Source organism: Natator depressus, chromosome 2 (genome assembly GCF_965152275.1).
Source record: "Natator depressus isolate rNatDep1 chromosome 2, rNatDep2.hap1, whole genome shotgun sequence".
Lineage (NCBI taxonomy): Eukaryota > Metazoa > Chordata > Testudines > Cheloniidae > Natator > Natator depressus.
In genome coordinates, this window is record NC_134235.1 from 214142768 (window position 1) to 214170330 (window position 27563).

The 27563-nt window shown below is 38.9% G+C and overlaps 1 protein-coding gene across 2 annotated transcripts in view; it reads right to left on the bottom strand.

The window, feature by feature from the left end:
* Positions 1-4823: 4823 nt before the first annotated feature.
* NXPH1 (neurexophilin 1) overlaps positions 4824-27563 on the bottom strand; it is a 167638-nt gene continuing 144898 nt past the window's right edge. Inside the window, exon 3 of one of the 2 annotated variants that reach the window (XM_074945853.1) lies at positions 4824-6894. In XM_074945853.1, coding sequence (XP_074801954.1) covers positions 6133-6894 — 762 coding nt within the window. In that variant the 3' untranslated portion in view covers positions 4824-6132. The remainder of the gene's footprint in view (positions 6895-27563) is intronic. The other variant, XM_074945852.1, reaches the window with a different exon arrangement.

A 27563-nucleotide genomic window follows, 5' to 3' on the forward strand; every position in this document is an offset into this window, starting at 1 on the left:
TAAGCAATCAATTTGCAAACATCTAGAACAAAATAAGGTGAAAAGTAAAAGTCAGCATGGATTTGTCAAAAACAAATCATGTCAAACCAACCTGAAAGCTTTCTTTGACAGGGTGACAAGCCTTATGACTAGGGGGGAAGTGGTAGACGAGGTATATCTTGACTTTAGTAAGCTTTTGATACTGTCTCACATGACGTTCTCATAAACAAACTAGGAAAATGCAACCTAGATGGAGCTACTATAAGGTGGTTGCAAAACTAGTTGGAAAACCCTTCCCAGAGAGTAGTTATCAGGGATTCACAGTCATGCTGGAAGGGCATAATGAGTGAGGTCCTGCAGGGATCAGTTCTGGATCTGGTTCTGTTCAATATCTTCATCAATGATTTAGATAATGGCACAGAGCGTACACTTATAAAGTTTGCGGGTGATACCAGGCTGAGAGGGGTTGCAAGTGCTTTGGAGGACAGGATTAAAATTCAAAGTTATGTGGACAAACTGGAGAAATGGTCTGAAGTAAATTGGATGAAATTCAATAAGGACAAATGCAAAGTACTCCATTTAGGAAGGAACCATCAGTTGCACACATACAAAATGGGAAATGACTGCCTAGGAAGGAGTACTGCGGAAAGGGATCTGGGGGTCATAGTGGACCACAAGCTAAATATGAGTCAACAGTGTAACGCTGTTGCAAAAAAAAGCAAACATCATTCTGGGATGTATTAGCAGTAGTGTTGTAAGCAAGACACAAGAAGTAATTCTTCTGCTCTACTCCACTCTGATTAGGCTTCAACTGGAGTACTATGTCCAGTTCTGGGTGCCACATTTGAGGAAGGATGTGGGCAAATTGGAGAGAGTCCAGAGAAGAGCAACAAACATTTTTAAAGGTCTAGAAAACATGACCTATGAGGGAAGATTGAAAAAATTGGGTTTGTTTAGTCTGGAAAAGAGAAGACCGAGAGGGGACATAACAGTTTTCAAGTATGTAAAAGGTATTACAAGGAGAAGGAAGAAAAATTATTCTCCTTAACCTCTGAGGATAGGACAAGAAGCAATGGGCTTAAATTGCAGGAAGGAAGGTTTAGGTTGGACATTAGGAAAAACGTCCTAACTGTCAGGGTGGTTAAGCACTCAAATAAATTGCCTAGGGAGGTTGTGGAGTCTCCATCACTGGAGATTTTTAAGAGCAGGTTAGACAAACACCTGTCAGAAATGGTCTAGATAATACTTAGTCCTGCCACAAGTGCAGGGGACTGGACTAGATGACCTCTCAAGGTCCCTTCCAGTTCTATGATTCTATGAAACGGCAACTTTTTAAGGAGGTTCAGGATACATATATGTCATGAAGATAACATATGGATCATCTGTGGTTAAATTTAGAAAAGGAAGACCGAATGGCTTGACAATTTTAATGTTCACTATTTGCTCTCTTTTCAAGGACTGATCTGAAAAAAGAGTGGAGTTAGGATTTTTACACGTTGTGTAATATTTAATACATAATTGAACTCAATTTGTCTTATTTACATGCAATAGTTTTTTGGTTCCAATCCAGCTCCCATTAAAGTCAATGGGAATCTTGGCCCCTTGACTCCTCCGTGTTTTGACATGATCATATTAATGAACTATAGAAACTTTTCCTCTGCATCTCTCTTGACCTAAAATCCATACTAATGTTAGATACAGAATCAAATACAGTTCACTAGGGATGGAACATTCCTTTCAAGTTTTAGACTCTGTTTAGTATGATCCAGAAGGGCATGGATGTCACATGCAGTGCTGAAGTTGCAATTCAATATTATCTGGCGAGCACTGTCCTTTGGTCAAAATGTTAAAGGGAGCGGAAGGAGGTTGTCCATTTCTGGTGGCTGTCCAAGTCAGAACAAAGGATTCATTGCAATGCATGTTTGCCTACACAGTCATCTAACAGATGGTTTTCATAGCAATTTGGGTTACCTAGAGAATTCCAAATTAGAGAATAGAATTCTGAATGCGAATACATGAGGATCCACCCACTGAATTACAATATAACCTTCTTAGAGTGAAGACTTTTTTTATATAAAACATCACTATGAACAAATATATATCCGCATAGTTATATGAACTGAAACAATCTGAGACTTCCATTCCACTCTACCGTGAATGGAATTTTTGCTATTTCTCCGTTCATTATAAGGAGTTCCCATTGAATTCCATTAGTTTGGAACATCACACATTTTAAGCAAAGTTCAAAGAGCTACTTTTCACATAGAATTGCTAATTTGCTTATGATCTCTGACGGTTGGGAGGGGGCCAGGCTATATTACAACCGTACAAGTGAAGCCTCAACAAGGAGAGACTAAGAAGGATATTCTGCCTCTGACGTAGATTAACAAAAATATCCACTGTCATTACATAAACTGAAGGTGTTCCCATTTTCCTTAAAAGTTTAGCACTGTGATCCAGCACTGGAAAGTAAAGCCAGCCCTGCTTCTGTGTATCCCTGTTTCCTGTCTTCATACTTCCCCTCTTCATTCTAGTGTCACTAATGCCACTAGTGCCTTGGCATTGAACCAGTCAGCTCATAGCTGACTACGTTACCATCTGATCTAGTGCATTCACTGCCTCACCATCTTGGATTTTTTATTTATATGAGGATGCTGTGTGTCATACATACATACTGTGAATCATAGCATACATTCTTGTGCCATTTTAGTCACTTTGTAATAATGATTGGTCAGTAGCAAATATTTTGGAGTCCCATACCCCATTATCAAACTATTCCTTGTATACATAGTAAAATAATGATAAAAAGCATGAGACAATTTTGGGGATTGGTCCTGCTTTGAGCAGGGGGTTGGACTAGATGACCTCTTGAGGTCCCTTCCAACCCTGATATTCTATGAAACTTTAAAACAAAACAAGAAGCAAACAAAGAAAATACTCAATAGCCTGGTTTGTTAAAAACCGAACATCACCCCTCTCAATTCCAAAATATGTATATTTAGAAAGAAAATGTGCAACACCCAAAATCTTCTTATACCAGAGATTTGTGTTCCAAAGTTGCCTGGTCTAACTAAGCACTACTGACTCACAGACCCAGTTACCCCGAAGTACATTGTCTAACAGAGCCAGGGTACTATGTATTTACATTCATTAGATTCAGTTTTCACATGGGAAAACTAAAACCATGTTTCAGCAAGTTTACCTCACATGCAATATTCCCCAAGAGAGTCTTGTGAAGAAACTAGGTATCTCAGCAATGCACTGAGTTATAATTCATACTCACATCACTAATTCACATCCAGATCAACTAAAAGGATTAATCCGAGTCCAAAGTCAAGTAAGTTCATGAAAAACAGTAGTCAATTAAAAAAAAACAGTTAAGGAAAATAGTATTAATGAGAGTGACAGAAGCAGCAAAAAATACAGTTTCCATAGTTAGAAGGAGTTGACTCACTCACTATCCGTTGGTTGGTTTGTTTTTCTATTGATAGTGGTTGTGCTATTGGTATATAGTAAGCAAGCATGTATATATTGCATAATTTGGAAAGTGTTTTTTTTTTAAAAAAGGAGTAGGAAAAACTGAAAAATGGTGACCACTGAGTGCACATACAAAGCTGATATAAATTACTGCCCGTGATAACGTTTTACACCCACTTTGCACAAATATAAATGACTACAAAAAGCGCAGGTCAGTGGAGGCTCATGCCCTGTGTAAAAGGTTATTAATCATTCTAATGGTTACTAATAATGTTTAATACTGGTATTTTACACACTCCTAAGCTGAAATCCTGGCTCCATTGACTTCAACATGGAGCCCGTCCTTACTGTGGAGTATTTCAACTTTATGTATTATAATATGCAGAACAGATACTTTTCACAGAACACAAATCATGAATCACGAGCAGTCTATTCACAATTACTAGCAGAGGTGGAGCAGAAGTAAAATCCTGGCTCTGCGTATTCCTGGACTTTGTGGAAATGTGGATCAGAATCTGAACTTTATGGCTAGGACCATCTTTTTCTCCAAAACTGTGCAGAGTTCACAGATCCAGGGTGATAAGATTGTCCCCTCGTATTATGAAGGAATAATTTCCATTATCATATTGTTTCCGAGGAGTTAGAGACTTGATATTGTGGAAGCTTCTCCTTCACTTATAGTCAATGGTAGAAACATTTGTCATTAGTTTTATTCATTTGTTTCATTTTCATACTATTCTTTAGTAAGAGGGTTAAGGTGACAAAAGAGTCATCTGGGATCTTGATTTAAGTCCCAGACAATTCAACATGGGATTGGACGTGGTCTCTGATTTCTCACTTCTTAGACCTTTGAATCTCCGGAGCATTAGAGAAGTGCATGTTTGGGCTTTGGAAAGGCTTCTCTTTGTTTCCTGCATAGACTTTTCTCAGCATAGCTTTGGCAGCCATCTAGGAGCGAAGGATAAAATTCATGTGTGGGTGGGCACAAATGGTAATCCTAAGAGAAATGAGAGGGAATCTGAGATGCTTTCCATGCCGCCTTCAATTAGGTGTAAACATACCAGTGAAGTTATTGTGGTTGGATAGCTGGAAGCTGGGGGGCAAAGTGTGCCGCTATATACAAAAAAGATACACAATCAACTGCTTTCCTATTAGAGGGATAAAACTCTTCCACTACATACAAGGAGGTCTTTGCCTACACTAGGCTATAATTAAGGCAAAGGCAGATTTGTGCACACACAGAGAGAACAACTTTTCCTACTTTTAAATTGGTAAGTTGCTTTCATTTATGACTAATAATAATTTAGGCCCTGCTCCTGCAAATTGTTCTTTGAGGGATGGCTCCCACTGAAGTCAACAAGGCCCTATGACGGCACTGAGATCTGCCTGCGTGCTATAGCTTGGGATAATTCTGCACAAATTTGAAGACAGGAGATTGAAAACAGTGATGGAGTTTGAGCATAGTCTTCTTGTTGGACCATTTAAACCACCATCTACACAGTACATATTGAAACTCAACTTTAGGTATTTTATTTTTATGTACAGTTCATTTTTTGTCTGGAAATAAAATATCTAAATACAGACAGACTGTAATGTTGTATATGTATAGCTCTCAACAATACTTTAGCTGAATAAATGCTTTGTACATTATTCTGTCTTTTTAATGGAGTTTACAGCTACATTGATAAAATGGATTCCTCATTTCCTTGATTGTTTTTAACCAATAACAAGCAGAGAGACAATTACAAGTTAATATTAATAAGCAGCTCAAATAACACTGGTTAAACTATGTACAATACAAACCATTCATACAAATGAAGACTAGGATATTGAATTTGTTACAATATTTGTAATAAAGATAAGACAGCCACTTATAACTTACATGTTGTCTATCAGGCATTTTCCTTCTTGCAGAACAGTTGGAGAGTTTTTAAGTAGCTCAGCTGGTCTCAACTCTGCCATTTTAAATGTTCAGTGAAGAAATATGTAACAATAATGTCTGCCCACATGTAAATTCCAAATGTCTGCTTATCTTTACTAGTAATAGGCTCCCTCCACAGAAAAAGAGCCACCTAACGCCATCTTGAATGTGCCTACTGTATGCTGGAAAAAAGTCACTATACTTTGCTGTGTTCATATAATGAGGAATACTGAATTCTAGACACACTTCCCCCACCCCCATTTTAACCAGCATTTACTCCTATAGTATTATTTACCAGTACAGCTAGTCTAAGCAGTAGAATGCATGAGTGGGGGTTATTGATTGGCATGTATTCAAGACGTTAACGTTGATTTCCAAAACAGTTTGCATTAGAAACCATTCTCTGTCTAGTTAATCCTTTTGGCTTGATGATAGGTTATCCTGAAACATTACGTATCAGATAATGAAAGCCCTCTTAACAGGAATCTTAATAGAGGTGAGCTGAAAAGAGTGCATGTCTGTGCGGTTTTATTTCGAATCCATAGTGATTTACAACAAGACTGATACATGGAGCTGACTGGGCAGAAATTACATTAGATTGTTTTCCACTAACATATTTTCAGCCAGTTGACAGCAGCAGCAGAGTGTAGACACATTCCAGGCAATAGGGGTAGCCTTCTTCTTTGAGGTAACAGCCCTGTCATATGACCTCTTTTATTCCTCAGGCTTGAGTCTCAGACACATGTTGTTCATTCTCAACCCGAAGGGAAGTAGGGCGTGTCACTGTGGTAGTTATAATCAGGACACACCTTCTGTACTAGTTTATAATCTGTACTATAAAAGGAAATGTAAATACAGATTACTTTAAAGGGCTTGGAGCAGAGCCATGACACATGACTTTGGGTCTGCTCCTGATAACATGTTTTTGAAGGGTCATAGTTGCAGAGTGTGTTCTTGGTAGCCTTGTCGACCTTTTCATATTCGATGCGACAGTTAAAGGACTTGGAATCTTTGGCATCAATCACCGTTTGTTGTGCCAAGTCAAATTCCACTATTTTGGTTGGGGGTACCAGGCTCACAGATACATTCCCTTGGCCAGTGGAATTGTGCCTGAAATAAACGCTAAACGTCCCATTGCCATGATCAACAATTTTCCCAGTTATTAAAAGATTTAACTTCACAGTTTTGATGTTGGAATGAAAGTCACCCCAGCCAAACATTTTCTTAAATTTCCCAGTCTTGACAATGGGCCGTCTCTTTGCTCTGGGTCGAGGCTCTTGAAGATCTGTGGAGTTCCTCAGCCAATCCCAGAGATCTTGCTCAGAATATGTTTCTGGGGCATCATATCGCAGGTCCAAATCTGTATCATTTTCTTTGCCATGAAAAGTCTGTGATAGCAGTCGGCTGATGGACAAGTCTTTGCTGCTTTCTGTCCATATGTGCTTTAGTGTGGATTTGGAGCTGCTTGATTTTAGAAGTTCTGATTTGCCGCCATTTGTTAAATTTGCACATGTGACCTGGGGGGGGGAAAAAAGAGATCAGATTGAGATAGGTACCTACAAAACCCATTGTTCCCATCTGAGGCCAAAGAGATTATAGTTCAGAATTAAACAGAGTTAAAATTAGTTTTAAGGATGAGAAGGGGCAAAGCCAAGGCTCTGCCCAATTCTCCCCCCACCCCCACCTATAGGCAAAGAGGATGTAACAGCTCTGCAGAGGGGATGCCTGATATCCCTGTACCACTGTGCAGCCCAAGCCATATTTCAGTCCCAAGTGAATTATACAGCATTGAAATCCAAGTGAGTGTTTTGACTCCTAAAGTGAAGATTACAAAAGTGAATATCTAAGTGAAATGAACAGTTCAAAAATACAGATCAAAGTTTTATAAAATCATGAAAACCTTGCCCTGAAATCCTGAGGAATCTAAAAACGTCAGGGCCAATTTCTCACATCTGTCAGGACCAGAGCAAAAAGACCTAAGCTAGCCATATTCATTTTTCCCTTCTAGCTTTAAAAATAAAGTACACATTGTCATACTATCTGAAGGGTAAGCTGAATAGTCTTGGTTTTGTAAGTGGACCGACGCTGCTCTTAACTCCTTTGCCTGGCTACAATGAGCATCACAGCAGCCCTCGCTGGTACTTTCATCATACGGGTGTTTTAGGAGCCATCCCTTTATCCTGTTTGCTTTTATAAATGCCTCCTCCCTTTATCAAAATTAACTGGACATATCGCCACTCCCTGAAATTCAGTGGAAACAATATAACACGTATAGTGTGAAGCCTTCTTGCTGGTGCAATCTAGAGATATTTGTATTAAAAGGCAGCAAATATAACAAAGATATTTCCATGTCCTGATAAACATGGAATTGAACTGTGTTGCTGACCAGATTTCTCTTCCCAGGGTAGTTAAGCCCCTTCCCAGACATGCTACATGGAAACTGAACATCTTGAAGGGATAACAGGTACAATGACAGCCTTTTAAAAAAAATATTAAGTCAGTCAGAGTATTAGCAGAATAGCACCAATGCCTTTCAAGTTGGGGTGGGGACAGGGCAGAGAGAAGAAATAAATAGAATGTGCTCTTTATTTAGGATTAATCCCTTGGATGATTTTTCCATCTTTTGAATGGCAGGAAGGATAAATACTGCCAAGCATTTGATAGGAGGTTTGTATCTGTGTCTTAGCATCAACTCAGTGAGCAAGGAGAGAGGCTGTAATGAAATGTTCTGAAGGAGAACTACTTAATGAAGCAGCAATGAAGATATCATGGGGAGAGAGACTTAGAACATAATTTTGCAGAGGCTTATGAGGAGTGAGAGCAAAATAGGAGAAATGTGGTTAAAAGAAATGTGCCAGTCTAGCATGAATCTAAGCAGTTAACTAGCAGATTTAGTGTACCTGCAATCTGAAGGTAGGAAATAAATTGCTTATTGTCATATTTTACTCTCGTCAGTTTGCTTTTTCTTCTCCTTCCTTTTTTTAAAAAACATTTGTGTTCCAGTGAGTTACATTTCATAGGATTAAACAGCAAATTCCCACATAACCGGATGTAATACCATAAAGCTCATTTTAAAGAAAAGCTCTTTTTTTAGACTACATAAAACCAAGCACCCCAGAGAAGAAGTGGATATTTCTGAAATACTTACTGTTGGCTACAAATCATGAGTGTTTTAAAAGCTAGTATATCTCAAGTTTAAATGGAAGCTTCAAATTCCAAGCAAGACACATTGTTTCATATCTGACCTAACAAACGCAATTGATTGTTACTCTCATTGATTTTGTAATAGTTTAAGAGCTTCTAGTCACACAGTTGGCCCTGAGACCTCTGTTTGTGATTTTCTATTTGGGTAACTGGCTGCATTCATGATTAAAGACCTGCTCCTGCCCTCCCTAGTCAGGCATCTAAGCAAAGAGTCTGACTAAACAGTTCAAGAGCACCCAAAAGGGCTAACAATACAATTCATTGCTCATCAAAGTAGTATTATTTGCAAAATGATAGTATCCTGTTTTTAACCCTATAGCTTTTTCCCATACTATTACTGTGTTGTATTGTAACTATACATATATATCCCCCCACATGTGCGCGCCATGTGGTACATAGTTTGGCTAATACAGCCATGTGGAAAAGCAGGATTTATTTTATGATTTTGTTATATCTGTGTTCACATCTACCCAACCATCTCAAAACTGTCACAGAAACTGTAATATAATTGTAAGAAAACATCCAAACCTATGACATTTTGCATGTTTGTTGAGCAAAAACTATTGCACTTGAAAATGATCCCATTTTAGCATAAAAATATCATGAAAACAGGACCAATTTTCAATACTCAATGATATGCAAAAAATATTAAGTATTTCAATTAGTTGTGAATGTCTTCATCCCTAGAGCATGTACACACAGTTCAAAAATACATGTACTATAACATCCATTTTGCTTTCTCTTCCCCCATCTCACTGAATATATATCAGGTGCCATTTAATTCTTGATATGTTCTGCACTGAATTGTTTACCATACTGCAGTAGAGTTCAGTGGGACTCCTCTCACATGGAAAGTTACTTGAGTACATTTTTGCAGGATGGGGGATTTGTAGTATTCGCTATAATTAGCATTGGGCCTACATAAACATCACAGTAAATTTAACTACCATGGATAATAAATGTCAAGATTTATTTGGGTTGTACTGTACACTACATTTCCAAAATCTGTACTATGATTTAAGTTTCTATCAACAGAAGCTCTTTGGACTGTCTCTTACTATAGGTTTATATAGTGCCTAGCACAAAGGGGCTCTGATTCTCATTGGGAGCTTTAGGCACAACCATAATACAAATAGTAATAGGTAAAGTATGAAATGCTGACGGGTATACCTACTACAATGCATGATTTTTTTTCTTCAACAAAGAAATGCTTTCAATTTTTAAATGAGTATAATGGTGGAAGGTGGTGTTCAGAAGGGAACTACAACAAAGAGTAGAAGATATTTGGGGGCCTGATCCAAAGCCCACAGAGCTCACCGAAAGACTCACAATGAGTACAATGGGCCTTGGTCCTGGCCTTTTAGGTGGAGAATGCATATTTCCTCTAGATAGAGTCACCAGACCCTCTTGGTATCAGAAATCACACTGTCGTCTGGTCATCCTTTTCCCATGAATAATGACAAATTGCTGTTCAATATATTTTTTGTAATTTTTGACAGTGCTTTCAGTGAAAATAATATATGAAGTTTATATTATGGAGACAAAGTATATTTTCATGACTATGGAATTGATTTGTATGTCCAGTTTCACTGAGTTTCAACAAAACACTCCAGTCTTTGTCTGATCCTTTTAGAGACTGAAGACATTTTCACAGTGATATTTCACTGTTTAGACATTAACTTCATTAGATGTGTTTTTCATGAGTATTATTGTCTCATTTAAGACTCCCTAAGAGAGGGTAACTCATTTACCTCAAAGCCTTTGGGGTTCAATTTAAAGACATCCCTCATGCACATGAACCTATTACCTACCGTAGGCCAAACCTGGATGCTTGAGATCAGATACGTTTTTTTAAATATCCAAGTGGTACAAAATGACTCTTGATTTCTTAGTCTTTCATTATACTGTAGATCTATTACAGTTCATTATATGTAATTACAGTATTGGTTTAGAAATTATGTATTTATTCCTCTAAGTGTATGAATACTTGAGGGCAAATGGAAATGCAAACAAACAATCTAATACTCAAGGTAGGAAATTTCTCTCTTCAGGTAAATAACTAATCAAAAAAACCCAAGTTAATTTTGGCTGGCATACCGTAATAGGAATTTGTCAGCTCAGTGTTTGCATATTCACTGTGTAGAGCAACACAGTATTCTGACTCCCTGGCCAGATGCCTCAGGTACTTTGCTAGTACAGGAATATGAACACCACATAGGTCTAAATGGCACTCTAATGACGAGACACAAGCACTCAGAATTCTCACCTAGATCCAATGTCTATGCATAAACATTATTGTTGGTTGGTTGGTTGATGGGAAGATCTGAAGATTTAGGACCCTGTTGTACTTTGATCTACTTTGCTGAGGTTCCAGTTCTCAGCGCACATGATCAGCTGAATCCACTAGAACATCCTCTGCTGTTGATGTCACTGCAATTTCCCGGGAAACAAAACAAAGGGCACATTTCTTGTTCTTCTCATATGAACACTGATCAGTATGATCCCTAAGAAACAAGGATGCAGAAGGTGTCTAAGCTTTAAGGCCCAGATCCTCATTTGGATTAATTAATGGCATAGCTCCATTTACACCAGCTGAGGATCTGGCTCTAGAAGTTGTTTTATAATTCTTAAGTAAATAATCAAGAGGTTAGAAAACAAAAGGGCATGAAGAGAATCTGGGCTTTTTTCTCTGCCTTGATGTACCATGAGAGGAAAATAAAATAAAAGCATAAAAAATTATACTTGAAAGATAATAAGAAAATGAAAATACTCTGAGACCTAAGGCTGAGAAATGCCCTCCATGCCAACTACTGCACATTGGAAATGTGCAGTCATCCATACTAGTGAAAATATTGTCCGAGCATTGCTGACAGGGTCAGAGATATCTTGGGCAGGACTGGTCAAAATTGTTTCCATTAAAATTGTTTTCCTGTGGAAAATTGGATTTTTGATGGAACAAAATTTTTTGCAAACTGTGTCTGCTTTGTGCAGAAAACGTTTAGTTTTCATCAAAAAATCTGACATACAGTACTAATGCAGATGGTCATGTCAACAGTTATTTCCATCCTTAATATCCAGGTGCCTAAAGATCTTTTAAAATCTGGCCCCAAGTGACTCTTACAGGTATTATGTCATATAATATAATTTAAAAAATTCACTGAGTAAGTAAAAATATGTTTACAATTGTTTTTATGGAACAATTTTACAGAGAGCATTAATAACTTTTCAATTTAAGGGACAAATCGTCCCCACTAAATTCAATGGCAAAACTTCCACAGCAGCAGAAGAGCCAGAAAAGTGTCTGAGGTTGTGTAGTTTGTTTTCATTTTCTTGCATGATAAAATAATTATGTCAGAATGTATGCTGTTTGGCTTGTAAACCATGTCATTTCTCTTTCAGTTTAGAAGACACTATGCCATCATGTGTAATATAATAGTCTGTAATCTGAAAGAAAACAGAGTTACAATACACAGCGTAGTTCCACACATTACGATTTTACAGCTCTTCATTTTTGCCTCAGAAGTGTGAGAAATTCAGCCAGAATGGTTCTAATGGTGGAGGTGCAAGTGAATTTATAAAGATTTGGAGGAGGATTGAAATGTAACTGTATGAAATATCCTATTAACTCTTGCCCTCTGTTTTACATTTTTAGAGAGAATTTAAACTAAACCCTTGAAGCCTGGTGCCTATGTCCTCATTAAAGATTTTTCACTTCAGTGGATTATGACTTTTGAAAATTCACACCAGCTCCATTCAGCAGGGGATTAAATTTTCATGGAATAAATTAAAGTGGGTTAAAATGTCTAACAGAGTTTTAAGACCACTGCTTTATACAAGCATCACAGAGTTCTGTTAACTTTCAAATGAAACTCTAGCTAGGTAAATAACTTTTGTCAAGGATCTATTGCTCTGATTCTACACTCCTGTAAGCCCTCTTTTATTAATATTGGCTTGCCAGTTTCTGCATACATGTAGAAAGAAATATTAAATAAAATTAGAATATAGCTGAAAGGTCACAGCGCAATATTTTAATAAAAATCTGTGCTGTCGTCTGCTATATATATACCCACCATGTTCAAGAAGATGCCCTTTTTCATATAAATGAATAACCACATAGTTAGGATGAACAAGGTGAAAAAGACTCTAAGGCGGTCAAGAAAATAGCAGTTCTGTGCTGATTGAGCGGAGCAGATGACAGTATTCTAATGTGCAAAACATTGTCCTCTAGTAACATATTACTAATTATCCACATTTAGCTGAAAATTCTTCATTGTTAAGCTCTTCCATAAATCAATAAAATTTAAAAGCTCCCATATTAATATCAATGTGAGTAGACCATTACTGCTGTTTGTGAGTCAATGTGAGTAGTCTATTACTGCACCATATTTTTTGTAGAGAAGCATTAGAATATTCATATAACTAATCCGCTTGATAAATGGATTATTCATAGTTGCATGAAGTAGCACAAAACTGCTATTTGATAAGGTTACAGTAGCCACTAATGCTGATAGAATGTGTCATTTTCATGTCAAGGATATTGAGAGACAAATTTTAAAAAATAGTCACCTAAATTGTGCAACCATCTTAGGCATGCATAAATGAAAACAGGCGCATACACAAGAGGCAGTTCTATGGCCAGCCCATGTATTCCTGTTATAAACAATCATCTGTTTTCATCTGCAGTTACCTATTGTGTATAAATAGATGTCTATTTTAGGGAGTCCGGTGGCACCTTAAAGACTAACAGATTTTTTTGGGCATAAGCTTTCGTGGGTAAAAAACCCACTTCTTCAGATACATGGAGTAAAAATAAATATATTGGCACATGAAGAGAAGGGAGTAACCTTACAAGTGGAGAACCAGCATTGACACGGCCAATTCAGTCAGGGCAGATGTGGTCCATTCCCAATAACTGATGAGGAGGTGTCAACACCAAGAGAGGGGAAATTGCTTTTGTAGTGAGCCAGCCACTCCCAGTCGCTATTCAAGTCCAAATTAATGGTGTAAAGTTTGCAAATGAATTGTAGCTCTGCAGTTTCTCTTTGAAGTCTGTTTTGGAAGATTTTTGTTGAAGTTTTTTGTTGACAGACTGGACTTCTACATAGAGTGCTTCTGCAGACATGCAGAGGCTGAAATTGTGAACAAACAGCATCACTTGCCCCATAACCTCAGCCGTACAGAACGCAACGCCATCCACAGCCTCAGAAACAACTCTGACATTATAATTAAAGGGGCTGACAAAGGAGATGCTGTAGTCATCATGAACAGGTCGGATCATGAACAGGAGGCTGCCAGGCAACTCTCCAACACCACATTCTACAGGCCACTATCCTCCGATCCCACTAAGGAGTATCAAAAGAAACCACACCATCTGCTCAAGAAACTCCCTGCTATAGCACGGGAACAAATCTACACAGACACACCCCTAGAGCCCCAACCAGGGGTATTCTATCTGCTATCCAAGATCCATAATCCTGGACACCTCATCATCTCAGGTATTGGCACTCTTACAGCAGGATTATCTGGCTATTTGGACACTCTCCTCAGACCCTACACTACCAGCACTCCTAGCTATCTTTGAGACACCACCAACTTCCTGAGGAAACTACAGTGCACTGGTGATCTTCCTCAAAACACCATCCTGGCCACCATGGATGTAGAAGATCTTTACACCAATATTCCACACAAGGATAGACTACAAGCTGTCAGGAACATTTCCCTGATGAGGCCATGGCACACCCGGTGGCTGAGCTTTGTGACTTTGTCCTCACCCACAACCATTTCAGATTTGGGGACAACTTATACCTTCAAGTCAGTGGCATTGCTATGCATACCCACATGGCCCCACAGTATGCCAACATTTTTATGGCTGACTTAGAACACTTCCTCAGCTCTCGTCCCCTAGTGCCCCTCCTCTACTTGCACTACACTGATGACATCTTCATCATATGGACCCACGGGAAGGAGGTCCTTGAAGAATTCTACCTGGTTTTCCACAATTTCCACTCCACCATCAACCTCAGCCTGGATCAGTCCACACAAGAGATCCACTTCCTGGACACTACAGTGCTAATAAGCAATGGTCACATAAACACCACCCTATACCGGAAACCTATTGACCACTATACTTACCTACATGCCTCCAGCTTCCATTCAGGACAAATCATATGATCCATTGTCTACAGCCAAGCCCTAAGATACAACCACATTTGCTCCAATCCCTCAGACAGAGACAAGATCTTTATCAAGCATTCTTAAAACCACAATACCCACCTGGGGAAGTGAGGAAACAGATTGACAGAGCGAGACGGGTACCCAGAAGTCATCTACTACAGGACAGGCCCAACAAGGAAAATAACAGAACACCACTGGCTATCACGTACAGCCCCCAGCTAAAACCTCTCCAACACATCATCAATGATCTACAACCTATCCTGGAAAACGATCCCTCACTCTCACAGACCTTGGGAGGTAGGCTAGTCCTTGCTTACAGACAACGCTGCAGCCTGAAACAAATACTCACCAGCAACTACACACCACACCCCAAAAACACTAACCCAAGAACCAATCCCTGTAACAAACTCCGTTGCCCACTCTGTCCCCATATCTACTCTAATGACAGTTTTCAGAGTAGCAGCCATGTTAGTCTGTATTCGCAAAAAGAAAAGGAGTACTTGTGGCACCTTAGAGACTAACCAATTTATTTGAGCATAAGCTTTTGTGAGCTACAGCATCTGATGAAGTGAGCTGTAGCTCACAAAAGCTTATGCTCAAATAAGTTTGTTAGTCTCTAAGGTGCCACAAGTACTCCTTTTCTTTTTGCATATCTACCCTAGCGACACCATCATAGGACCCAACCACATCAGCCACACCATCAGGGGCTCATTCACCTGCATATCTACTAATGTGATATATGCCATCATGTGCCAGCAATGCGCCTCTGCCATGAACATTGGCCAAACCGGACAGTCTCTACATAAAAGAATAAATGGACACAAATCAGACAACAGGAATGGTAACATACAAAAGCCAGTAGGAGAACACTTCAATCTCCCGGGACATTCAATAACAGATTTAAAAGTAGCCATCCTTCAAAAAAAAACCTTCAAAAATAGACTTCAAAGAGAAACTGCAGAGCTACAATTCATTTGCAAACTTAACACCATTAATTTGGGCTTGAACAGGGACCGGGAGTGGCTGGCTCACTACAAAAGCAATTTCCCCTCTCCTGGTATTGACACCTCCTCATCAGTTATTGGGAGTGGACCACGTCCACCCTGATTGAATTGGCCGTGTCAATGCTGGTTCTCCACTTGTAAGGTAACTCCCTTCTCTTCATGTGCCAATATATTTATTTTTACTCCATGCATTTGAAGAAGTGGGTTTTTTACCCACGAAAGCTTATGCCCAAATAAATCTGTTAATCTTTAAGGTGCCACCAGACTCCTCATTGTTTTTGTGGATACAGACTAACACGGCTACCCCTCCAATACTTTAGGGGAGATTTTTTGTAAGGCACAAAGGGCAGCTGTATGCCTAACTTCCAATGAAGTTCAATTCTATGTGCTTTTCAAAATGTCTCCCTTTGGGAGTACACAATACTCCCGCTATATTGGCTTGTGAACACTATCAGCACAATCTTCCAATCCTTGAGGATGTAATTAGGAGTGGCAATTTTTTTCTTTGCTAAGTATGTTTGCTTTCTACTTGCTCAGTTGGTGTGTAGATGTCAAAAGCTAGCAAAACTCCACTGAAAGAACAAGAGTGCCGTTTCTTTAATGCCCTAACAAGAAACCAAGCAGCAGAGGGGCAAAGAATGGTTCTCAGCAGAACCTCTACTGTGAAGCAGAGACATGAGTAGCTTCAGGGATAATACCACCTCTTGGGTTAGAATGTTGATCTTTCTGTGATTCTTCACTATTGTCACATGACACTCATCCAGTAAATGTATCAAAGAGATAAAGGAAAGTACCCAATGTCATTAGATACGTGTACATGCATCATATAATCTAATAACATTTGTCTGACAAAGTACTTTTTCACATTAGATTATCCTTAAACTTTAACAGGTAAATATTTAGGCTTGTGGTATTTTTCTCATTATCAGTCCAAGTGGATGTTGTGGAAGAACGTTCAGTAGCAGCTCAACTAAATAAAACAGGTTAGGGACATACAGTAGAATGCTGCCGCAGATGCATGCTATTTGTTTTATGCACTGCAGTATTTTCTTCCTACAATAGTGTCATACCTAATTAAAAGTGAAAATTAGTAGCCAGCAGTATTAATCAAATTCAATATGCAGTTCTTGGCTCTTGAGAGCGATGGTTCAATTGCTGGTGCCATCAGTGAGGTCATTAATTTAAATCTAGATGAGTAAAAAGGCCTTAGGGCATTGACACACAAGTTGAAGGAGGATGTTCTATGAAAAATTGTTCCCAATGAAAGGAAAAACTTAAGGGGAAATATATGAACATTGTCTCAGCACATCCAGCTACTGGACAGTAAGCATAATTGTCAGGGTTGGTGTGTGCCTGCAACATAACAGTTTGATACAGGGCATTTCATTCTCAAGTTATCCCAAAGTGGTTGACAATGGGTTAAATACTGTTTATTTAATATCTGTGTTGGCAAATACCACAGTCATTTTATACTTGTAAACTTGTGCCAAGCACAGCTCATGTGTCCAGAGAATCCGGGAATGAGATTTTATCAAAGCCTGAGCACAAGTTTCATAAATTCTTCATATTTTCTCTTTTAAATTCTACAGAAAAGGTTTCCAAATGTCTGATCTGCAGTTACTTGAGTTGTACTCAGCTGCTGTGCAAAACAACAGGGGGAGACTTCTTGAGCCCTCCTCTTACACATGAAGCAACTGGACACAATGTGACCTAAGGAATCTTGGTGCAGAGGAGTAAATTAAAGAGGAGTGCCCCAGTCCTAAGTGCTTCCTCCAAATGACAGGTGACTGAAAGATTATATATTTTTCAGCAAATGCTGTTTCTGTCCTAATAAAGTTGTGGTGTCTTCACTCTTCACTTTTTCTGTTAGAAGGAAAAACAGAGGGGGGAAGGGGATGGTAATCTGGTATTCAAACCTGACTTCACAGGGGCTACTCACATGGGTAAAACAAATTGGGACGTGTTTGGCCTTTTCATGCTGGCCAATATTTGGTTTATTGGGAAACCCACAAAATGTGTGGGATTTAGAGGCTTATCTGAACCTTAGAAAACCACAGGCATCCATAAAATTAAGCTGGAATTCTCACAAAACAAAGCTTTGAGATTAGATCTCCAGCATGCCGGGGAGATGTGAAAATACCACAAGTTCAGACTTTCCTGTGGAATAGCAGTTCCACCTGGAACCAGGAAGTGCAGAGGTCCTCACAAATGAAAAAGGAGAAAACAGAATTTTTGGAACAATAAAAACAAAAAAACAACTTCATGTTTGAGTTGATTTTTATTTGACCACAGATCATTTTGACCATCTCCGGTTTGGCCGTGTTGAAGTCATTTGGGTAAACTCTGTCTATGCTTACAGCTGTCCAGCCACTTTTACGCATGGGATTTCACAGCAGTGAATCATTCCAGATTTTGGCTGATTGCCTTTAAGAGAATAAACATTCAAGTTACCTAGTCAAAGATGGATGAAGATCATAATCTATCGATATATTCCTATATCTGTTCAAAAGCAAGAAGTATCTTTTCATGGTCTCATCTGCTATAGTTCTGTGGCTGAGCAGCCATGGAAAACAAATTTACTTTAGCAAGAAAATTTCATTTGTCACTGCCAACCACTGATACAAAACATAGCTTTGAAAAAATATTAAAAACCTCACTCCTACGCTTATAGTTTCACTACAATATATTTTCTAAACAACATTTTAAATAGCCATGCTTAGCAGTCCATTTTGCCTGGTGTGAAGAAGAGCTGCTATTGTCTCTTTCATTAACAATAGTTAATGGTATATATTCTTATTTATATTATTTGAGAGCTTAGAGGCCCCAACTGAGATCAGGACCCTATTGTGCTAGTAACTGCAAAATACACAGTATGAAACAGTGTCTGCCCTAAGGCAGCTACAGTCTAAATAGACAAGACAGAGAAAGGGTTGAAGGAGAAACATATGAATGACTTGCCCTAAGTCACATAGCGGGACAGTGGCAGAGCAAGGCATAGACTCCAGATCTCCTGACTCCCAATCCAATGCCCTACACAATAGATCACACTGTCTTGTTCATTCATGAAAAAGAGGTACATTAAATTATTTGGCAGAGGTATAAAATCAGATTAAATGAACTGGAAAAGTCACAAGCTTTTTTGGTGTCAGAAAGCCAGCCCAGAGGCAAGTTGTGGCAATAAAAAGAGCAGAAAACCAGCCAGAGCAGCCACAAGCTGCTGATTTAGCTCACGCCCTGGGGATGGATCTCTGACTTCAGTTTTCAGGGATTTTCCCCCAGCTGAAAGCCATGCAAAGAGCCATAGTTGCCAACACCATCTGCCCTCCCTTAAAGTCAATCCCCTAAGGGTGTAGTGTGCCTTGCTTGCTCATGGGGGTGCCATTTGCAATCCTCCCCCCATCCAGGGTTTCCACTGGATTGTCATGTATTTAATCAAACTTGAATTTGATTTCTGCAAATATAGACAAAAGACTAAATCTTTCTCACCCTGGTGACATAACTAACTTCATTGACTTTTAAATAATCACACAAGTTAGGTGAGCATGATTAAGCCCAGAGTTCTTTATCTTAATCTGCTGTTTTTAAAGTGGGTCAGTTTAAAAAGTTTTTCTATTTCTGGCTTTTATTTTTTTACATGTATTGGTCAAGTCCAGTGCCCACTTAAGTCGAGGGAAAGACTCCAGTTGAACTAACTGGGCATTGAAGGAAACTCTATTTCTATTTGCCTCAAACCTCTAGAATCAAACATTTTACAAAACTTTTCCCATCATGTGTCTTTCCCTTTAAAATTTAAAATGTGGGCTGCAACCTCCCATTGTCAACACACACAAGAGATTCAGAATCCTGCAATAATACTGTTTAACAAAGCTATTTGGTTTCTTGTAAATTAACCTTTTTCACAATATCCAACTTCCTAAGCAAAGTGGCTCAAAACTGAAACCAAATTCATTATCTTAGATAAACTTAATCAGTGGCAATATGGATAGAAACTGGACCTTAAAAAATAGTATCTGATATCTGCAAACCATCTATTATAAGAAATAAAGCAAAGCTGTAGCTTTTTGATACAGTAAATGAACAAGCTAAGTATACATGCATCTTAAGCATCATTAACCAGTTAAGTTTCTTATGGATATGACAGTTGAGTGGGTAGGTTCATATCCCCAAGGGGTGTGTATGTGAATGTATGTGTGTATGTATGTATGTGTATATATATATGTGTGTATATACACACACACACACACACACACACACACACCCCTCTCTTGGGGATATGAACCTACCTACTCAACTGTCATATCCATAAGAAACTGTTTTCTCCAAGTTAATACCAATTTAACTATGATTACCAGCCACCAGGTAGCGTATTGTTTTATGTAATGTTAAGTACGGTCAGAGAAAACACATATGTACCAAGTGTGAGTTTTGTAAGAATGTTGTTGCATAGTTTTAGTAGTAAAATCCTGTTTTTTTGCCTGTTAAGCTCAGGGTAGACTGATATTTGCAAATAAAAGACACCCATCACAATGGTATCTATGATTAAATGAAAGCCTGAAAGCTGCCAGTATTTATCTAAGAACAATATGAGTCAGGGAGGGAAACTGTAAGCCCAGAACAAGACAAACATATTCAGGAATGACTAAAAGAAAATTGCTTCTCTGTGCTTCACACAGAAACCTGAAACTTCACATGGAGGCAAAAGCATTTTGTTGTTAATCATATGTACAACTTTTGTAATAAAACCCAACACAAGGCAAATCTCGAGTTGTTTGGGATTTTCCTGGCACTTAGGAGGTGGGAACTTTATACAAGCTGAAACCAACAAACGTTCACTGAGCCTCCTAAAAACTGTAACTGGCAAGATTCAGAAGCTCTGTTTCCAATGAGAGAACTGTCAGTAAAACAACCTAATCTTATAATCCCTTGATGACTGGAACTGCCATTGGCTTCAAGTCAGAATGCTCATCTGGTGGTCTTGGAAGAGTAGGCCCAGGTTTTCAGACTTGGACACCTGTAGTAAGACAGCTGTATCCATATTTAGTCTGAAAATATCAACCAACGATTTTAATTAACACTAGCATTTCTGAGCCTATTCCTGTCGACAGTGTAGGGTTAAAAACAACACTGCATAGCGGGGGATGTGGCAGGGATGTTTGATAATGATTTAGAGACCCTTAGCTCTAGGTTTCTAGTTCAAATCCAGCAAAGGTCAATAGTGATCAACTGTCTATTGGTTGATGGGTAGTAGTATATGTGAAATCAATTAGTGATCACAGTCCATTTCCTAATAGACACTTTCTGTATCACAAACACCAAATTGCCAGTGGATTCCCTTCCTGGTAATCTGTTTAGCGAGGGAACGAACAGAACTGGCACTGAGATTGCCACCCATTCAAGAGTAGATTAAGAATTATCATTTCATGGTTGAAGCACACGTTGGAAATTTGCCCTGGTACTTCCTGAGCTTTTCCTGTTTGTGAACTGACCTGAAGATGAGGGATGTCAAATCATCACCTTAGACCTCTAATAGTTTCATTTAAAGATTATTTTAAGTGACCTGCAATTCAGGTGAGCCCAACCTAAAATTGTAAATAGGCATGTTTTATAATTAAATAAGTGAGACCAGATCCTCAGCTAGTGTAAACTGTAATATTTGTGGGTTCTTATGAAGGATACTTAGACAAAGCTGAGGTAGATGCTTATTATTAGCTGTAAGACCTAGACTATCCATGAAGTCTGACTGCTCTCTGTGAGACTCTCTGTATCACGGCATCGCCTTGTGCTCTGTCAGACTCGGTGGAGCCCAAGTATAGCTCTCTTTAAAAGGTTTCCTCACATCTCTCCTTTCCAAAAAAACATGAAAAAACATAATACACAACAGTATATATACAAGTAAAGAAACCTAATAATGCACTAACAATTTTCTATTAGTCTTTGAGGTGCCTGCTAGGTCTCATGGATCTATATGTCATTGCTTCAGTCTCTACATTGTGATGCTAAGTACCAGCCATGCTCTTCCATCGCTGAAGACTTGAACTCTTCCTCTCTTGCTATCTCATGACTTGTCTCCTTGTCTTCCCTTCAGCCTGGGATTTGTTGAAGGTGTCTCCTATTCCGTCTATATGTCAGTCCCTCAGCAGTGACAATCTCATAGGACCTAGAAGCCAATTCACAAGAGACCTCTGCCTTTTTTGACCAAGTTTTTCATCATAGATACGGGCATGATCATGTTGCTGCAAACACTCAAGTTCTCATGACCCCCTGTCATATTAAACTTTTTGTTTAACAGTTTTTGTTTGTTCAGGTTTTTTATATATAGTCAAGTCATTTTTATCAATTTCTACAAAATTAGGCATTTTTGGTTTTAGTTTTCTATTGAACAAAACCTCTGTTGGTGGCAACCCAACAGCTGAGCATGAGATGCATAACCAGGGGAGTCTTGAGTAAAAGTAGAGAGGTTATTTTACCTGGCACTGATGCAACTGTTGCTGGACTACTGTGTCCAGTTCTGGTGCACACAATTCAAGAAAGATATTGATAAACTTGAGATGGTTCAGAGAAGAGCCACAAAAATTATTAAAGAATAAGAAAAGACGCTTTATATTGATAGACACAAGGAGCTCAATATATTTAGCTTAATAAAGAGAATGTTAAGGTGTTACTTGATTACAGTCTATAAAGTACCTACACAGGGAACAAATATTTAATAGTGGGCTCCTCAATCTAGCAGAGAAAGATATAGTACGATCCAATGGCTGGAAGTTGAAGCTAGACTAATTCAGAATGCAAATAAGATATACATTTTTAATGGTGAGACTAATTAACCACTGGAACACTTTACTAAGGATCAGGGAGGATTCTCCATCACTGACAATTTTTAAATCAAGATTGGATGTTTTTCTAAAAGAGAGTCTCTAGTAATTTTTTCAGGGAAGTTGTATGGCCTGTGTTATACAGGAGGTCAGACCAGATGATTACAATGGTTCCTTCTGGCTTTGGAATCAATGATGCTTGTTCCTCCTAACCTATGTATATCGTGAGATCCAGTGGAAAAATTCTGTAGATATTCCACTGCAGATAATCTACTAGTGGTCAAAAGTCCACTTTGCCTCTAGTTGCCAATATTCCTTGATCTAAAAATGGACTTTAAAAGGCAAATAAATAGAATCAAGATTATTTTGATTCTCTTTGACTTACCTTGGACATTACTAGATTGTACCAATTTAAAATGCTTTCTCTTTCCCATTCAAGCAGAAGATAGAAGGTTAAAGGAATAAAATACATGCAGCAGGTTAAAGTCCTAGCATTCAAATGCATATCCTCATTTTATAACACAGTGATTGCGACACGACTTCCATAATTATTCTTCCCCCTGCCTCCTTGACTGCATCATTTCTAGAAAGAAATCCAGGCATCTTAGTAAATGTAACTAATTTTAAGTCTGTAATACACCTTACTTCAGTCTTTCTGAACCATGATTGCCCCTGATCTGATCCAATTACTCCTTCATGTTGCAAAGATATTGTAAAACAGCCACTGTTTCTCAAAGACATGTCTCTGGCTCTAATTACATGACCTCAGAAGTTAATTCAGATTCCCTCTGCTTTGACTGCTTAGCCTTACAGAGCACATAATCTATCCTTATCTCAAATTTAAATAATAATAAGAGATCAACCAGAATTTAGGAACTAGGAAATTGATGTCATCTCACAAATGGCCAGCAGAAGCTGGTACAGAGTTCAGGTTTTAGTATTTTCATATATGTTAGTAGTTAGTAAATAATCTGCCATTACATACATGTATGTGTGAGATATCTAACCCCAGCATAGGCATCAGAAGGTTTAAGGGAGCCTGAGAATGCCAGTAACCTCACTGACTGCACCAAGGGAGGGCATGCTCAGGTGAAGGGGAGGGGATGGACTTAAAAAGGAGAGAGAAGGTCAGTTGGGAGAGGAGATCCAGGGGGAGGATGTAGTGAGCTCCCTCTCTCTGGGAAGGGGTCTTAATAGAAGGCCAATAAGTCTGGAAGGGCAGGAAGCAGACACTTTGTTCCTGAGGTGAGCCTGAAGCCGAAGGGAAGATCAGGAGCTGCTGAGGGATGAAGGCCTGCCTGAAACCATGGGAAACTGGAGAACTGTGCCAGCCTTAGACTAAGGGATGGGGTGAGGCACAGGAACCCGAGGACAGATAGGAGGTCCTTGCATTATAATTGAGGCTTGCCTATGAGGAAGAGGGGTGGCCAGCTGAGCCTGGTTAGGGCTGAAGATTCAGTTGTCTTTATATTTCTATTGGGAATGTTAAAGAACTCTGTGACCCTGTGGAGAAAGGGGTCAGACTCTTTAAGATGTCTTGGTCAGAGGATCAGGCCACCCCAATAGCCAGAATAGGCCAAAGAATCCAAGAGGGAAACTGAGACACAACTGCTGCAATGCCACATGCAGTCATGAGAGGGCATGTTGCAGCAGCATGTATATATATATATATATACATATATATACATAGACCGACAAATTTCTAAAGGATCCTGTGACAGATTACTTATTATTGTCCCACAATGTATAGCATGATACAGTACTACGTTTCTAAAAGTCTGTGGATTCCCCATGGGATAGATGTTAGTTTCCCACATAGAAGGTTAAAATGGGAGTTACTTCCCTGCTTGGTCATTTAAAGACTGCTTAGATATCAGCTCCAGCCACAAGGAAGATAGCATTCCTTTTCTACTGTTTAATTAAAAATAATGTACTGGTGTGGCCAAGACCTAAATCTGCCGTATGGTTTCTGAATCTCCCAGTCAATATCAATTTATATTGAAATGCACATTATTACCTTCTCCATTCTCATCAGTATTGGGATCTTTCCTCCCCTGCTTCCTTGTTATACTGGGACTTTTCTCCATTAGTAACAAAAATTACTCATGAAGCAGGTGGTTTTTACCAGTTGTTGCTGGGGACAGAGAAAAGCCCTGACATTATATGAGAGAATGTAGTGAAACTTGGTTGCCCTCTTACAGGTTGATGAGTTGGTGAAGTTCCACGGGGAAACCCCAGTACCACTGTTTCCCATCTTAGAATGGAGACACACTTCTCCCAGAAATAAGGTGGATGAAATTGTGGATGTTTTTCAATCAGAGTTCGCACAGAATTTTTCATCAGTTAATTTTGTGGAATTTTATACCTTGAAAATTTCAGAAGACTGAAATGTCTCTCAGCACAGCCTAAAACACCCCCACAGCTACTCTTAGGAGAACAGTCTTTCTGACATCTACCCCCAGACTATTTACATTATTAGGCCTTAGTTATTTGCAGGAACTTGAAATAAATCCACCTGCAACCCCTCCTCTTTATAGAATAAATACCAATATATTCAAGAGGCAATGTTCTAAACAACAAGCTACAAGCCAATCAGGCCACAGAACAACGCAAATAAAAATGTCCTGGTTTCCTCAACTGTGTAAAATAAAAAGAAAAGGATGGATTTTTTTCAATATATTGAAGAAATAAAAATATTTAAATTGCACTAGGCAGATATCAGCTATTTATTAAAAATAACATACTGAGGGTTGAGAAAACTTTACTACTTTGCTCATATAGAGCAAATTTTCCTGAGATTCTCAAAGCATTTTATAAACATAAACCAAACTCACAACATCACTGTTAGATCGGCAACAATTCTTATTCCCATTTCATAGATGGGAAAACCGCAGCACTGAAGGATTGTATGACTTGACCCAGGCCAACTAGTCAGTCACAGATAGAATCCAAGAGCAAACCTACTCTGGCTGCCCAATAGGCAAAATTGTAGCATCATCAAGAAATCAGCCCAAAAGATGTGACTAAAGCAGTTATATTAGAAGCTGCTCAAAAAAAGTTCTAATATAAAAGTGGTCCTACCAACACAGACGGATAGTATAAAACAAAAGTCTGTTTATCTGGGATCAGTTTTAGGCATAGACTTCAGAATACAAAGGGTATTTAAAATACTAAAAAAAGTCTGCTTTGATTAGTAATGCAGGGAAAAAAACAGGATTAAAAATAGAAAGTACAAATATCTAAAATTGGGTCTTGAAAATGAATGTGTATGTTGAAATTCAAAAGATGCAAAGTCATTTTTCCAATAAACTCCCTGAATTACTTATAATGAAAAATGAGACAAGACAGACGAGGGTATAAAGCTTCTAAATACTGGTCTAACATTGGCAAAGTCAGCTTGAGAAAGAAAGGTTTACCGTTTTTGTGGACCTATGTGACACTTTCTGGAGAAGGAAGCCTTTTATTCAGGAAAGGAACAGATGTTTTGGCAGATAGCATAGAAAGAATCCTGTCAGAGACTATAAACTAGGCTTGAAGGGAAGAAAAAAGAATGTGGAAAAAATGTGAAGTATAAAACAAAAGAACCAAAATGACATGGATAAAATAGAAATGCACAAAACGACAAGAGCTTTGTTTAAAATAAATAAAGAAATGCACTCAACTGCTTGTAACTTTGTGAAAAAGTTTTTTATGCCAAAAGAGAAACTGAACTCTCATTTATACAGCTCATTGCAGCAGGGGGTGGGGAGATTAATTTTATAACTGCAGATAGAAATCAAATAAAGGGAAGAGCAAATGCCCTTTTTAAAGATCAGTTGAGAATGATCACAAGTTTGCAGCCAAAATGAAAATTCAGCTAGGCTTTATAGCCAACACATTGGTGTATTTGTGCTGTAAGAACAAGAAAATAGCCAACTATATCAATGGAAAAGAGTGTACAATCATCAGCTGTCCTTGCACTGACAGTTTCCCATTTAAGTGATTCCTCCATCATGAAAGCATCTTCTGCATCCCAACTGGTTTCCAGCTTTTAATGGGAAACCAATCAAGTCAGACAACTAGTGAGATAAATCTTGAAAATAATTCCTTCTGTTAACTGAAATTTAAGAAATTGAGCACAACAGAGGCAATAGTGATTAATGTGTTTAAACTGGGCTGCTTCAGAGGCTTGATCCAAAGCCCATTGAAGACAATGAAAGCCTTTCCATGACCTTCAGTGGACTCTGGATCTGGCCCTCACAGCAGTATGCTATACAGGCACTTTGCTGGCACATACTGATTCCCTTTTCCCATTCTCTCTTGAGCTGCTGCTTTATGAAGGAAGAACAGCTTCCTGCTAAAGGCCTCTCCAAGCCTTACTTGCCCTGATCCCAGAGGTCTCTGATCTCACAACCCTTCAGTCATGCTAAGGCAACCAGCTGCCTTCCTACCTCTCTGACATGCAGAACTCCTTCCCCTGCCTCATCTCACTTAGCCCCGAAGGGAGCCAGTTTGCAAGCTGGCTGGATGTTCCAGCAACATCCTGGGACCCTGCTGGAGTGCCCATCTATAGCTTTGAATCTTTAAAGGAGAAGAAGAAGGTGGCTGAAAAGAAAAAGCTCCCTCAACCTCCCTCTCAGATCACTCCGCTCAAAATCATTCCCTTCTTCCCAATTGCTGTAGTTCAGAGTTTTCCACTCTGAGCTGGAGGAAGTGCTGGGAAGGAAGGAAGAAGGGGATAGTGCTGCAGGCGGTGAGAAGGAGGATGGGGTTGGGGATTGCTTTACTGTTTTATAACTCAGAGGTGCACACAAAGATATTTATGGTTGGTACAGAAGCAAGGGCCCTTTTGGGAGCCAAATGTGAGCCCTTCTCTGGTCTTTTGGCTGGCTCCTTGCCCATTCACCCAGAAATCTAGAGACAGAAGGCTAGATTCAGAAGTGACACTTTTGGTGCTGTAATTTCGACCCCACTCCACTCTGTTAGACTCCTTTATATACTTTCAGGTCCTTG